We start from the raw sequence: 16584 nt of genomic DNA on the forward strand, positions 1-16584 counted from the left end.
CTAGGGTTATTTAGTTTTCATCCTCCAAAAAACCCAACACGTTGAATAATTTACTCAATACCAATGTGTGGAGTCAGCCGTGCACTGACTAAGGTCAACTCAGATATTTTTGGATTGAAGATTTTGAAGGGTTTTATTACACACTTTAAAATTAAAAAATAGTTATTTTTGGGGTACATAATGATGAAGAGTAACTTCAGTTCGATATTCTAACAGTTGTCGACTACAGCTGTACAAAAGCTTGAACCAAACTCGATAAACATACTCGATGAAACGTGATATAGCTTTATAGCACGAGTAATATAATGCTCAAATGTTCTTATTGTCCTCTTATAAACCAGTAACCCTTCGATTTTATCAAACCCTGGAAAAAATCCTGTGCTGAACTAAGTCAGGGCACATCTAACTTTAAGATTGAACCTTATTTATTAAATCATAAATTTCTTTCACAGTAAGCCTAAACACAAATAAAGTGGAATCAAAAGCAACATGTAAAAAGATTTTTAAAAAATGAATACATAAATAAAAAATAAAAAAAATAGAATATATAAACTGATCTTAGTCAGCTCAGATTGAACCTGGAAACAACCTCTGGGCTGATTTAAGTCAGGGCATGGATAAGTTATGCTTACTTCTTCATATTCAACCTTTTTCACCCAAATTTAATTGATACATTGAAACAATCCCTGGGTGGATTAAAGTCAGTGCATGGCTAACTCACAGATCAAACCCTGAAACAACCTCTGGGCTGATCTAAGTCAGGGCATGGCTAACTCACAGATCGAACCCTGAAACAACCTCTGGGTTGATCTAAGTCAGGGCATGGCTAACTCACAGATTGAACCCTGAAACAACCTCTGGGCTGATCTAAGTCAGGGCATGGCTAACTCACAGATCAAACCCTGAAACAACCTCTGGGCTGATCTAAGTCAGGGCATGGCTAACTCACAGATCAAACCCTGAAACAACCTCTGGGCTGATCTAAGGCAGGGCATGGCTAACTCACAGATCAAACCCTGAAACAACCTCTAGGCTGATCTAAGGCAGGGCATGGCTAACTCACAGATCAAACCCTGAAACAACCTCTGGGCTGATCTAAGGCAGGGCATGGCTAACTCACAGATCAAACCCTGAAACAACCTCTAGGCTGATCTAAGTCAGGGCATGGCTAACTCTCAGATCAAACCCTGAAACAACTTCTGAGCTGATCTAAGTCACTTCAGGGCATTTACTTTGAGCACCCTGTATTTCCAATGGTAGTGTTTTCTTTGTTTGAGATGGCCATGCAAGGATAAGTTACTAGTATGTCGTCTTCTAATGAATGTGTCACAAAATAGGCCTTTTTTCCGATTTGCTTTAGTGACCCAAATTGAGGGCCTAACTTGATAAAATACAGTAAATGTATGAACACATCAAGTCCATCCTCCACTTGGAACCATTGGTTACTCAACCAAATTCGGGGAAGGGTTATTTTAATCAGAAAGCTAGAATTACCTGTACTTTCTCGACCAATAAGAATTCAGATAGTGAATACTATGTGTAATAATTTCTCTTATTTGAAGGTGGTTCTAATGTGTATGGAGATGTTTGGAGCTTAAATGTCCAATATCTATAGCTGTAGGCAATGTTGTGTGCTCTTCAAATATTAACACTCACTTGCAAAATTTGGAATTTGATGATGTCATACTTTGGTACTCTAAAAAAAATGTTGTAAAGTTTACAACATGAGCGGGCGTGTTGTATCGGCTATACCATGTCAATCACATGCCGGAGGCAAGTCCGGCCAATGCAACACGGATGCAAATGTTGTAAAAACAACTTGTGAAATTCACTAATAATTCAAGAACCCTTTGGGAAATTTTGCATTCATATACTAATTAGATACATCCACTAGCTTGTATCTAATTTGCATTTTCATTTTTACATGTCCTTCATGTGACTTGATTTTCTGAAATTTGATTGGCTTAGACCCTCATGAATTATTCATGAATTTTTCAAATAATGAGGTTGACCGTTCTTAGCCACACAAATTCCAACACGAATTTCCTCCAGTTTTGAAATCCCGTTGAAATCCTGTTTTTCTTTCAAAATTTACACATGTTTTTGTAGTAAATTTTTTTTTCTTTGTAGTAAAAAAAAACAATTTCCTGCGGTTTTCCTTGGTATGCCCTCTTATTTACCACTTTCTTCGTCATCTAGCCGTCAAATTTTTGTAGATCACGAGGCGTATTTTGACGGCTAGATGACGAAGAAAGTGGCAAATAAGAAGGCATACCAAGGAAAACCGCAGGAAATTGTTTTTTTTTACCACAAAAAAAAACAACAAAAAACAAAAAACTACAAAAACAAGTGTAAAATTTGAAAGAAAAACGGGATTTCAAGCACGCACGTGATGTGCTGACGTAAATTATCGGTTAGTCTTCCTATTTTCCCCGGCTCTAGACCAATCAGAAAGCGAGAAAATTCACAATAGTGGTAATAAAAGTCAAAACTTTAATAGTGCAAACCTATTGACCTTGTATACTGAAGTCAAAGGCTCCTTAGTGCTGCAGTCGAGCTAGAAAGCCAAGACCTAAGTATTGCAACTGGTTTGTATATGAAATCGCGCAGTCTCGAGTACAATTCAGAATTTATAGGTACGAGTGACGTTTTGAAAGTTTTGAATTTAAGAACTTTCAAAACATCACGAATATCTATAAAATTCCCAACATGTTCGAGAAGATTGTGCGATTTTTTGTCTATAAATACGTTCGACAAAATTGAGCTTCTTAATTGGGACTCTACAGAGTACAATTTGGGATTTAATTGTACTCCTCTTGTCCAATCAGAATCGAGTGATTTTGTTGAGTGTATTATTAAGTAAGGAACAGAAGCACCATCACGTGTCCAAGCCCATAATCCAGCTTCCACAGCATATCGGAGCAGGCAAACTTAATCATCATTGGACGACCAGACAGTCACATTGAGAAGGCATGACTTCAACTTACCATCCACATTCGTTAACGGAAGCTACTTATAATCATCGATGGATGTGATTAACATACCCATCGAGGATTATGAGCAGCTTCTTAACGACCCTCCTGGATAGATAGGACAAGCTTCATTTGAAAAACATTCTAAAAAGGACTATTGGACGACCAGACAGGCACACTGAGGAGGCACAACTTCAACTTATCATCCACATTCGTTAAGGGAGCTACTTATAATCAGCGATGGATGTGATTAACATACCCATCGAGGATTATGAGCAGCTTTTTAACGACTCTCGTAAATGAATAAAAGACAGTAGACGTTGGTAAAGAGCAGTGAAGTCTAGTAAGTGCATGACCACGAAATTACTGTTTAAAGTACCATGCAACATATTAGTTTATTTGACCAAGTAGGTAAAGATGGTTTTAGAACACTCAGGTGACAGACATTTCGGAGCAGGCAAACTTGATCTTCATTGCAAGATATTCTCAAATGTTCCACATTATTGGATGACCGGACATTCATTGAAGAGGCAAAGCTAATCATCCACATTCGTGAATGGAAGCTACTTATAATCATCGATGGATGTGATTAACATACCCATCGAGGATTATGAGCAGCTTCTTAACGACTCTCCTGGATAGACAGGACAAGCTTCATTTGCAAGACATTCTATAAGGTTCCAGACTACTAGACGAAAAAACAGTCACACTGAGGAGGCACAACTTCAACTTATCATACACATTCGTAAATGGAAGCTACTTGTAACCATCGATGGATGTGATTAACATACCCATCGAGGATTATGAGCAGCATCTTAACGACTCTCGTGGATAGATAGGACAAGCTTCATTTGCAAGACATTCTATAAGGTTCCAGACTATTAGACGACCAGACAGTCACACTGAGGAGGCATAACTTCAACTTATCATCCACATTCGTTAATGGAAGCTACTTATAATCATCGATGGATGTGATTAACATACCCATCGAGGATTATGAGCAGCATCTTAACGACTCTCGTGAATGAATAAAAGGAAGTAGACGTTGGTGAAAAGCAGTGAAGTCTAGTAAGTGCATGACGACGAAATTACAATTTAAACTACCATGCAACATTTTACTTTATTGTTCAAGTAGGTTAAGTTGGTTTTCTGTCAGGTGACAGACATATCGGAGCAGGTAAATGTGATCATCATTGCAAGATATTCCACACAAGCTATTGGACGACCGGACAGTCATTGAAGAGGCATAGCTTTCCATCCACATTCGTGAATGGAAGCTACTTATAATCATCGACGGATGTGATTAACATACCCATCGAGGATTATGAGCAGCTTCTTAACGACTCTTCTGGATAGATAGGACAAGCTTCATTTGCAAGACATTCTCTAAGGTTCCAGACTTTTGGACGACCAGACAGTCACATTGAGGAGGCATAACTTCAACTTATCATGCACATTCGTTAATGGAAGCTACTTATAATCATCGATGGATGTGATTAACATACCCATCGAGGATTATGAGCAGCATCTTAACGACTCTCGTGAATGCATAAAAGAGAGTAGACGTTGGTAAAGAGCAGTGAAGTCCAGTAAGTGCATGACGACGAAATTAATGTCTAAACTAACGAACCATAAAATATTTTACTTTATTTGTTCAAGTAGATTAAGATGGTTTTAGAACACTCAGGCGACAGACATATCGGAGCAGGCAAACTTGATCATCATTGCAAGACATTCTCAAATGTTGCACACTATTGCACGACTGGACAGGCATTAAAGAGGCATAGCTTATTATCCACGTCCGTGAATGGAAGCCTCTCATAATCGATGATCATAAGCAGATTCTGAACGACCCTCGTGCAGGAAAAGCTTAATCACCATTGCAAAACAATTGTCGGATTTCAAATCCATTATCTAAGTAAACAAATTAGAGCAATTATAATCTTTTAGTGACAGGCATCACGCGAGAGGAGAGTGCGTGTCGTGTGACGTAATAAGGACGTACAGCGTTGTATATGTAACTTTGTGAGAGAGAAACAGTGATTAAATCGGGATCAACTTGTTGTTGAATGACCAGTTTCGACACAATCGAAAGCGTTCCACACTATTGAACGATCAGTCATTCATTGGCGAGGGCATAACTTTAGCTTATCATCCACATTTGTGAATGGAGCTACTTATAATCATTGATGGCTGTGGTAAACATATCCATCGAGGATTATAAGCAGCGCCTGAAAGACCCTTGAGGATTGATAGAAGACAATGGACGTTAGTAAAGACCAGGGCCCTGTTGTACGAAGGGTGGATAGCGCTATTCGGCGGATAAATCCGTATCCAGTGGATAAGTCGATGCTGTTATCCAATAAATTTATTCACTGAATAAGATTTATGCGTTGGATAGCGCTTTCAGCCCTTCGTACAACAGGGCCCTGTAGATAGAAAACAGTTGAGTAGAAACTAGTAAGTGACAATGTCATACATGTTTGAATACCCTAAGCTGAACAACAATAAAAAAAGATTAAAAGGAAGCATTTTCTTTCTCGAATGTGAACGGATAAAATGCAAGTTTGGGATAGAAAACCAGTCTCGCACATGCGCATTATGACAGAACACATAAAAACAAAATGGCGGAATATTATTAATACGGATACCATAAAGTATTTCGCATTGTATTCCAGACTAGTCCCGTTGTTGCTGAGGCGGTGAAAAAAATTTCCGGACTTAATACTTTAATTTATTTTGCACAATAACTTCATGCATTCTTCAAAATGTGTTTTATTGATCAGAATGTTCAAATAAAATACCATTCTCGCACCCAGAGCTCCTCGGTTTCGTTCCTGGCCTGAGGAGGTTCTTGTAACAGCCGTTTTTTCATTGGTGCTGATTGGTCCAAATAGCTTGGCATACGTAAACATCTCAAGCAGTTCGTGTTAAGAGCTGCTTCGTGATTGGAGGAATGTATTCGATGCCCAGATCTTTTTTTAGGTTTAGGATACTTCCATTGGAACAACAGGGTATGGTATACTATCTCCGATGAGGGTGATTTTACTTGACTCGTGAAACGAAGTTATATGATTACGAAGTTACAACCTAGGTGAAACAAAAGAAAACAGCATAATCAGTATCTAATACGTATCATGTTGACTATTAATGCACCATCTATTTTTTTACTTTGAGTAACGGGCTGCGAAATATACAGAGCCGCTTTGTGATTATTTTCTGAATCCTTTTTCTCAATAAAAGTCCGTAATTTCTCTGTACAAACACTGGAAAACCTCTTTTTTTTTTGCTTCGAGCTGCGAGAATTTAATCTGCTCCCGCTTTGTTGTTTTTCACGTTCTGATTACGTGCACTTATCCATTTTCACCATTTTTGTAACGTGCAACTTAAGTCCCGACCGGGAAATAAGTTACTTATTTCCCGGTCGGGATACATTTAGATTTAACTTGTGTCACGTGGTCATCTTTCAACCAATGAGAGTGATCGTTATATCGGAAAATGTCGTAGCTATATAACAAATGTATATATGTAACCCTCGATTTTTGAGCGTATAAAATAATGACATGACAGCGGTGTGGTATGAAATATAAACTTTCAATATTATGTACAGCAACCCGAATCTGAGACGTTCAATGGAGCAAATTAAGGTCAATATTTGTTGTGATACTAGATATCAAGTAACTTATTAACTTAAAAGTCTTTACTAAGGTTGTCTGCAAACGAGTTGAGGCAGCAAGATGCATCGATCATTTTATCAGCTAACGTTTTTCAGCTTTCTCGTCGTCGCCTTTTGTTTTTTGGGCTTCGAAGGTAACACCTATCTGCACAATATAGCACTCTTACTGCAATTTTTATGGCATGCAAACTCTTGAGTCTCCGAGTTGCAAGATGAAATTTGTTTTTTTTTTTTGCTGCCGCCAGTCAAAAATATGAAAGGTACCGACTGATTATTTCTGATTGATGGCAGCCAAAAACCAAATTTCAGCGTGCAGCTCGCAACTACTGAGTTCGCAGAATATCGAAAATCGCAGTAAATGTGCGCTGAACATGTCCATTAACATTACATACAGATCTAGACGACCTTGTCCAGTCTTCCTACGAGGAAGTTAGGCATCAGAAGGATAAATGAACTTAAAAATATTGATAGAAAAAAAGATCAATATTTTGGCCCAATTTTGACAGATTCCTTTTCATTCCGGCCAATTTTCTTATTGTGTTTATCGCCTTGTGATTCGAAACGGGCGGTTCGATTATGTTTCCGCAGTAGAAGGCGGTGTTCGAACTACAATCGCAAAGCACTGTGGACTGCGTTTTGTAACTTTTTCCGCGTTTAAATGGAACATGAACGTGTTAAGTACGGTGAGTGTGATAATTTTTCAAGCCCCTATCGTTTTTATTTATATGATATTCAAGTCTTCATTATTTTATTTTTTTTATTTCTTATTTATGGTACCTCGTTGGAATAATGTTTAGATAATTAGATGTTGTTCTTCAAAGCTAGTAGACACTTCGATTCGACAGAATAAATCTTGAGAATCTTTCGTAAAAGATCTCGTCTTGATACGTTTCCTTATATAATGTTCCATCGCGCCTTAACGTGTCCCTTTCTATGAAGTCGAAATGACATTTTCAAATTTGTAATATATTCATGCGTAGGTTGATTTGTTTACTCGCTATGTGAAACAAGAGAGGACGTGTCTTAACGATTAGGTCCTTTCACAACTTCAATTCGCATAGAATAAGCCAGTTCAACTAGAAACCGTGGACAGCAGTTTCGGCCTGAATTGGGCCTCGTCAGCACGGTCTATCTAGTGAGCTGGTAGTAGAATCCCATAAATTGGAATTTAGTTTATTAAGTTTCCGGATGGAGAAAAACTGCTGAACACGGAGTGAAACCCTTGGAATCAAGGGAGAGACCTAACAAACTCTCCTTTCATGTGATACCGAGTGCAGGATATCAAATCCAAACCCCAGAGCAAATCCAATTCTCTTTATAGTACGATAGCGTTAATTGTAATAATTATTTACGATCCAGTACAACTCACAAATAGAGGCTTCAACATCGTAGACAATCTCTGCATTAGGCCATAGTCTGTAGTTGATGAATGCTCTTTCTCCTCTCGTCTCCAGTTCTACTCTTTGTCCTCTAGTTAGTTTGATGTCTCCCTCAAACAGGTCCGGATCTTCGATATCTCGATTTTCTATTGTAGATATTAATTTCGATCGTAAATATATTAAATCATCCAAAAAAAGAGCAAGTTAGTAAAATAATAAATAATATTCTATTTATGAAATGTGATTTTGTCACTCGGTAAAGATCTATATGTTAAGTGTATGCTACATCGAGTGTATAAGCAGATTAAAAAATCTGCCTCAGTTGGGTTCTATTTATTTTATTCTGTTCAATACTCAGCAGTTGATTTTTTCGAAGGAAAAAAAAATTAAAACCCATGAAAATAAAAAATAATAATTAAAAATATATATAAGATAAAAAACGATGCACAAAAGACGGAGATTGTTACCTTCAAATCCAGCAAGGGCTGAAGCCACGAGGAGAGATAACACAGCTATCTTCATGGTGTCCGAAAAGAATGTAGCTAGAGCCGTGAGATATGATCCTTTTATATTCAATATCATCCTCATATCAGGGGGGTGGTTGTTTAATGTTTGGCTTATCACCAGAGTATCGACAGGGTTTCGTAATTGGAATCTGTTTTTCAAAAATTTAAAACAATGGTTTAAAGTAGGGACTTGATTTTATTGATTTAGGTGTGAAGTGCTGGTAAATACGCTCTACCTCTCAAGCTCCGTTTACAATGGCGATTTTTGCGGCGATTTTTTCTGCGATTTTTGTGGCAATTTTCGGAAATATGAAATATTTTGTCTCATCCTCAAACTTTACAAGTAAATTCTTTACCATTATTTATTATGGACAAAATCGTAAAAAAAAAATCGCAGCAAAAATCGCCGCAAACATCGCTAGTGTAAACGGGGCTACAGAGACTCCGACCTGAAATACTCAAATGCATGGTGTATCATCTGTAGTGGCTATTACTATGCACCAATCAATACGTGTTTAGAATACATATAAAAAATATAGTTTTGGAAATATTGTAGGACACGATTAAAAACTAATTCAGTCGTTTTTGAAGATATTTGGAAAATTATTTTTGATTAAGGATTGGATAAAGTGACGTTGTTTGAATAAGAGGAGTTTAATTAACCTTAGTGTATTTGAAAACAGAAATGTGTACACCTTATTGCAGAAACATCATTTCTAATAACAAAAATAGCCAAATAAGATTAGTTAATTGCTTTTTTTTCATGAGGCCTCTTTGATTGATGAGAATGACTGTTTTTGCATATTTCATTAAAGATATAGCGAAAAATGCTGATGTCTGCAAAACAATGAAAAAAATATTCCTGTTTTGTTTAAATTTTGTCTAAATTTTTAATCAGTTTCCCGCTATTTCGTTATTTTGGTTATTTTTTATTTTACATGTCACAACGTTCCAGCAATTATGTGTATGAACTTAATACCCCGTTTTACTGATACGGTGGAAATCTTGAATCATAATATGCAGTGGAGAAAAATAATAAAATTTATTAAACATAGAATAGCGGGAGTAGGTTTTCAAATAAATTGGAGTCTTGGTGTATGACATTGTTTCAACTACCAGCAAGTTCCATTGCTTTTTAGATGTGTTTCTTATTGAAAAGCGTAAATTTATATCAAAAGATACCCCGAAAGCTGTGCTTATAAGATTAATCTCCAATAATTGCCCTATCGCCATCTCATAATGTATTTATTAAAACAATATAATACAAGATGGCCGACGTTCCGATAAAAACTTCGATTACAAAATCATTGTCAGGTCCAAAACTTATAACCTAGAAAGTGGGACCGAAAGGTATTCTGGGCAATGACATAATTATCATCTGTTGTATTTGAGATACATAGTCGATTAAAAAAACGTGATGAACGCCTCTATGCTTTATTTAAAGTGCAAATGAACCCTTCGACAATACTTTCAGTACTGATTCTACATGAAGTAAATAGTTGAATGGTAAAATATTTCTTGATTTGAGTGATGCGTTTCTAAATTATGAAGGTTTATACTTTCAATATGCTAATAAGCGTGACGTCTATTAAGGCTTAATTAAATATACAAAATCGAACTGGTTCATAGATACAGTATTTAAAAAGCATCATTATTTTACTCATGGTTTACATGAAAGCTATTTAAAATTTTTATTTTCAAAATGACCAGCATTAAGTATTACTAGTTACAACAAAAACACTCAAATACCTTACCTGACGTCATCATCATTAACATATTGGAAGTATAAACCTTCCTAACTTAGAGACGCGTCACTCAAATCAAGAAATATTTTACCAATCAACTATTTACTTTATGCAGAACCGGTACTGAATGTATTGTCAAAGGGTTCATGTGCACTTTAAGGTATTTCTTATGTACCATTTCGGTATCATCTTCTTTTCTTTTTCTTTTTTTTTTTTTTTTTTTTTTTTAATTTTTTGTAACACGAAAATGATTTTGCAGTTGATTGTAATTGTTTAAATTGAACACCAGCTTGTCCCCCCCTTTCACTGTTTCTTTATCTTCAATCAAGTGTTACAATAGTCAATCAATCTCATGTACTTCTGAAATCTGATCAAACAAAGAATATAAAAGACACAACCATGTTTGTTCATTCTTTATAGTCACTATAAATGAGTGCCATGTTGTCAATAAGAACTGTTGACGCTTGTGTAGCTTTGTGTAACTTGCTTCAAAAAGGTGGGCTTTTGCATAAGTGGAAGAATAATAGTACTTTACACAGAGCCAAGTACAACATCTCTTGACAATAAAAGCCCCAACTGTAAACATGGGTTATTTAACCAGCTGACAAGACTGGTCATTTAGCAATTGAGCCAAAGACTAAAAATTGCAAAAAGCCTGCTTTCGACGTTTAAAAAGTGTGATAAAATTATATGTAAGTCTATTTCAAGGTAAGAGTATAGAAACGCTTTTATACGAAAATTTCACATTAGGATATTTCTCAGTGCACCTATTGGCCATCATTGGGTTTTGATCAGTGTTTGATCAGTTATCAAAACTCGACCCATTCATCTGACCAAATACAATGTTTTTATCAATCGCTAAGCTTATTGATTATTAATGAGTTTGAGAAAGTTTAATGACTGCAAATCGTAAATACAGCTGAAATGTTGAACTAGTTTTACAACCTCATCAAGAAAAGAATATTTGATGACAAGCAAATTAATCTGTCATTCGTAAGGCTTTTTTTCAATCTCTCCTTGTTTTTAACAAACTTGCAATCTTTATTTCGTGATCATATCTAAATTTACAGAATATATCAATAAACTCTTGAAAATCAAAAAAAAAGCTCCTACATGAAAGCTTGATAAATAATATCAAGAATTTATAGTGTGTACACTAGCTCGCACCGAATAGTTCCCCCCCCCCCCCCCCCCCCCCCTTGAGCTAATCGATTGGAAATGAGATGTTAGTTTTGATCGCTCGGTGTATTTGAATTCATTAGTTCATTTTATAGGGTTTAAAACTGTAGAAAGCTCAAAAAATAATAACCTGGGACAAACTAAAGGTGTCCACGAATGTCTTTAACCGCAACCCGATTAGCTCAGTTGGTAAGAGCGTCGGTCTGTTATGCGGGAGGTCGTGGTTCAAGCCAAGACCGGACCAACACTCAGGATATTAAAATAGGAGGAGAAGCTGCTGCCTTTGTAACTGCCTTTGCAAATGGTTAGACCTTCAAGTCTTCTCGGACAAGGACTTAAAACCGTAGGCCCCGTCTGTCTTTACTATATAACCCTGTATAAGGTGGACGTAAAAGATCCACTGAAGACGCTGGTGACGACCATCTTCAGTGCCCGTGCTAAAAACTCTACAGTTCCACTGTGATAAGTATAAAAGCTGTTGTGGTGTCCCTGCCCTAATGGGGAAAAGATAATAAATAATAAATAAATAAATGTAGCTATCTCTCATTAGTTGTATTAATGAAAAACTATGGTAATTGTTTTTTACTAATTAAAAAAAATATCTGACAAACAAAAAATCACTTTCTACATAGTGGGATACAAATTCAGTTTGTGTAAATTGGTTTCTAAATTGTCCCACTGTAACTCACACACCCTACCACTACATTATATATTCTATATATTCAACTCTCGATTCTCGTGCTGCTTTTTAAGGAAAAGCAGAGCACGTCGGGCTAGAAGGGCTAAAAAACGTCTCATTTTGACTATCATATAGTTACTATTTTTAGAAACAAAATGGCGGCTTAGGAATATTCAAAAAATCATATCTTCTGGTTCCCATATCAGAAAGGAACAAGTTTTGCATTTTTGAACTACTCATACGCAGTTCTTTCAAAAGCGCTAGTTAGAATTTTCCGGTGTGTTTCAATTTTCAGCAAAAATTGATGACGTCCATTTTCCCGCCAAAAATGCCAAATTGTTAATGATTATGTATTTCCTCTTATTACAGTTTTACGATTACATTCAAAAACGGGTGTATGAAGAGCAATATTACATTATTTATTTGTGATCGCTGTCTTCACCCAGTTAAGAAGGAACTTGACCTTAGCATTGACACCAAATTCACCAGGATCCGCGCACCCAGCTGGTAGCCCCATGAAGATGAACCAATACCACCCTGGTCAATACCAGCACAAATAATAGAATCGTGGATCCTATTTGGGTAGGCTTTGTCACAACGAGCACGGCTAGCAATTGGGACAGAAACTTGATGAAGGTAATCCTGGTGATGCCCCCGCTCCTGATGAAAGACGTCCCCATCCTGTGATCCAGCAGTGTTTGCCATCAGTAGGAGCCGAGTCAGTAGAAAAAAAAGAATACCAGTAGTGAATAACGGATTTCGAAAACAAAAACAAAAAAACAAAAAAGCATCAACCATTAGGACATTTTAATAGTCTACTTTTCACACACAAAGGTTTTAGTACGAGGCTATGTGCTTAAGTAATTTTCTTTTATTTTTATCCTTTCATAAATAGCTTTGCATTATGCAAGAAGCCTCGCATGGAAACCTTTGTGCGTGAAAGCGGCAAAGCATATTTCGGAAGTGGGCTATTTCAACTGGATATGATTTACTTTTCTAGAAAAATTGCACATTTTGGTCCGAAGTCAGAACTTCTTCAGTGTAAACTCGTTAGGGTTGCACTGCACACATTTTGCAGTTGAAACTAATTTTAGCTCGCGCCTTTCTAGAATTCACAGGCGTTCAAAATGTACGTCTAAATTGAATGTTTTTACGCTGAAAAAGTTTGACATTTGACCGCACAGTATGTGCGATTTGTCAAATAATCGAATTTAAATTAACATGAATTCTGGTTGCAACATTTTAAACAATAAGGAAACAAATGCGTAGTATCGACGTGTGAAGTTGCCACGCAATACTATTTTATAAACACGATGGGCGCACCTCTGAAAGCATGTGAGTGATGCTAACTATAACAAGAAGGAAAAAAAAAAAAAAAAAGGAGAAAAAATGAAATCGCTCTAGCTTATTCTCGATTGGGCGCATATGCTGAACTTTTTCAGACTCCGGCCATTTAGGGATTTGTGGGTTTTTTGTCCTTACACGGAGATCGGAGATGAACGGTATTTTCCCTATAACTGAAACACCTTTGCGTTCTGAAGTAAGAATCTGAGTTAGATCCCGAGTTAGTTTTTAGACAAAGTTAATAAAGTTAATGTATTTTACCAATGAATCATTTCTTTATAAGATATTAACTTATAAGCCGCATGCATGCATTTTTCTTCATTCGCGGTGTCTTCAAGCGACGAGGAGACACTCCTTGTCGTAATTGAACTGATTCCTAATCAGAAGTATGTACTTGTTAAAGCTCATATTTCATGTTGCCACAACACCAAGAGAGCATAAATAAGAGAGGGAATTGTTTTAGTAATATCGCGCGCGCCATGTAATATTCCCGATTGGCGGCTATTTTTAGTAACCGATGCAGTTTAATTTCCGTTTCACCCTACTCCTGTGAGTCAAAAATGTTGTGCTTCATCCGAAATAGTGAAAGTATGCAACGGGAAATCATAAATTTCACCTAATGCTTTTGATTTCTATATTCAGTAGTTTTTTGGTGTTCCACAGTCGGTACTGTCTTATCCCATCCTGATCTCTTTGCTTTGTATAATAAATTTTGTCTAAAAAAAACCCAATAAAGATCGACGAAAAGTCTGGCTTTTGAGAACGCGTGCGCGCGCGCTCAAACACACAGACGCGGTCCACGCCATCAAAATATCCAAATTCATTTCAAACGACTGCTTTCGCTGCATGATTTTTATTTCACGAAACATTAAGCTTTTCTTTTACTTTTGACAGTCCTTTCTCTCACCTTTATATTCTATAAATTGATGCCAATTTCAATAAAATGTCTAGCTAAGACTTGGCATCTTTGATTTTAACGAATGTTTGATCCGTTTTGGCGCACGGGAGAAGGGTGAGACGATAGTTAAACGGCGTCAGGTTACTGAAAAAATAGCCTAATTGGGAATCCACAAGCAGCGCGATATTAAGAAGTTTACCTCTCTTATTTATGCTCTCTTGACAATACACAATATCCACTAAAAATAATATATACTTAATATTTTGCTGGACATGAATACTGCATGATTCCTGACGCAGAATTAGCCAATTCCGATCCAGGAGTACGTCCTCGTCGCTTGGAGACTTATAAGTTAATATTTTATAAAGAAATGATGTATTATCAAAATGCATTAAAATTATTAACTTTATCAAAAAACTAACTCGGATTTTAACTCTAACTCGGGCTTGGATGAACGTAGTGCAGCCCAATTTTGAATTCCTTGCAATTGACTACCAAAACTTTGGCTTAAAATATCCATGATGGATTACTCTCCAATTAGAAAATTTAAAAAATTTGACCCTCATTAGCTAGTCGACCAATTTGATGAAATTGGAGAAATAAGGGCTTTTCGAATTTTGCTAATGTTATTTCTCTACCTCGTATTCGGGGTAGAGATTAAGATTTTCTCTGTGTATATTCATTCCGAGTTTTTTGATAAAGTTAATAAAGTTAATGCATTTTAAATAGGAATCATTTCTTTATAAAATATTAGCAGACTAAAAATTCACAAAGCAATAGTTCCCGGGAGGGGTGGGGGGACTCTCTTGAAAAGTGGGTAAAGGGGCTCGACCGACGGTTTCGAAAATGACCCTAAAAGGTACGCATAAAATAACTGAGATGCTGATTTCAGACCCTGAAAGATACGACCACATTTAAAATGACAACGTTTCCGACCATTGTATGACGTTTGATATTTTTCAAAACGAACGAGTCTGACCCTAAAAGGTACGGAGTCAGCCGGGAGTCAGAGACCCTAAAAGGCACGCGAGGTCTCATTTTCCACCCTAAAAGGCTCGTCGAGTCCCCCTACTCACATTTCAAGTGAGTCCCCCCCAACACCCCCCCCCCCCCCCCCCCCCCAACCCGGGCAATAGTTATGTACAAGACACTAAACGCGTCAGCACCTCAATCTTTGAGAGAGCTCTTTGGGTTTCAGAAAACTACATATTATTTACGAGGCAGGGATAAGTGCTTAAAGTTGGCAAAACCTAGTACTGACTTCCTAAAAAGAGGTCTTAGTTATGATGGTGCAAAAGTGTGGAACTCCCTTCCTTTCGATATCGGACTATCCAATAGTTTAAACACTTGAGAATCTTCCGTCTGTTGGACCCTAATCATTTTTATTTGGTATTTATTTCATTAGAAGGTATACTTAAACATTTAAACATTTAAACAGAAACTGAAAACACACCTATTTCATTACTGAACATCGTTTATTACATCATTATACTTTTTTTGTTTCCGTAAAGCGCTTCGAATCAAGGGAAGCGCTACATAAAAACATATTTATTATTATCTTTATTATTAGAAGGCATGCTGAGATCTTGTTATTATATATTTCTAATGTTTATTATGATTTTAACGTATTAGTATTATATTTTTATTCGGCTTTCATGAAAAACAATTTGTAAATTGATGAAACTGTTTTTTGAGGTTAAATAAAGTATTCACTCACTCACTCACTTATTCTACAAGCTTGAAGCCGAAAGCATGCATTCGTTCTTTTTCGTGATGTCTTTAAGCGACTAGGACGCACTCCCGGTCGTAATTTAACTGAGTTACAATCAAAGCTAAGCACTTGTTTAAGCTCTAGGTCATCGTCGGGGTTCGAAGCCCGGGTCCACAGCATGATGCGCCCCCGTCAAAATTCACCAGACTAAAAGATCTGAACCGCAATATACCTATAATTACACTCCACCCGCATTTTGGATCTGGATTCGCCCTGAGCCGCATGTGGGCCCTTTTCGACCATCTTGTCGCCATGGTGGGAAAAGCCGCTGGTTTGAACCCCAGGACCACAGCATGGTGCACCACCGACAAAAATCACCAAACTAAAAGATCCGGACCTCGTAGGCTAGTTAATTAATGCATAGGCCGAGATCGCTCTGCCCTTCGAACGGCTGCCGTTTTCTGATATTTACGGTTTTGAGATGGCAGCCTTTTT

General features: G+C 37.0%; 1 protein-coding gene across 1 annotated transcript; it reads right to left on the bottom strand.

Annotated features, from left to right (window-relative positions):
* Positions 1 to 5731: 5731 nt before the first annotated feature.
* LOC116298931 (uncharacterized) lies at positions 5732 to 8561 on the bottom strand. The gene is made up of 3 exons (XM_089027763.1): positions 8495 to 8561; positions 8018 to 8173; positions 5732 to 6062 (listed from the first exon to the last, which is right to left on the bottom strand). The coding sequence occupies exons 1-3, from the start codon at positions 8547 to 8549 to the stop codon at positions 6040 to 6042; spliced, it is 234 nt and encodes a 77-aa protein (XP_088883889.1). The 5' UTR covers positions 8550 to 8561; the 3' UTR covers positions 5732 to 6039.
* Between the last annotated feature and the right edge of the window lie 8023 nt (positions 8562 to 16584).

The sequence above is a fragment of the Actinia tenebrosa genome, unplaced genomic scaffold (assembly GCF_029948245.1).
Source record: "Actinia tenebrosa isolate PJP-AT-01 unplaced genomic scaffold, QUT_ActTen_1.0 PGA_scaffold11__36_contigs__length_13525064, whole genome shotgun sequence".
NCBI classification, from domain to species: domain Eukaryota; kingdom Metazoa; phylum Cnidaria; class Anthozoa; order Actiniaria; family Actiniidae; genus Actinia; species Actinia tenebrosa.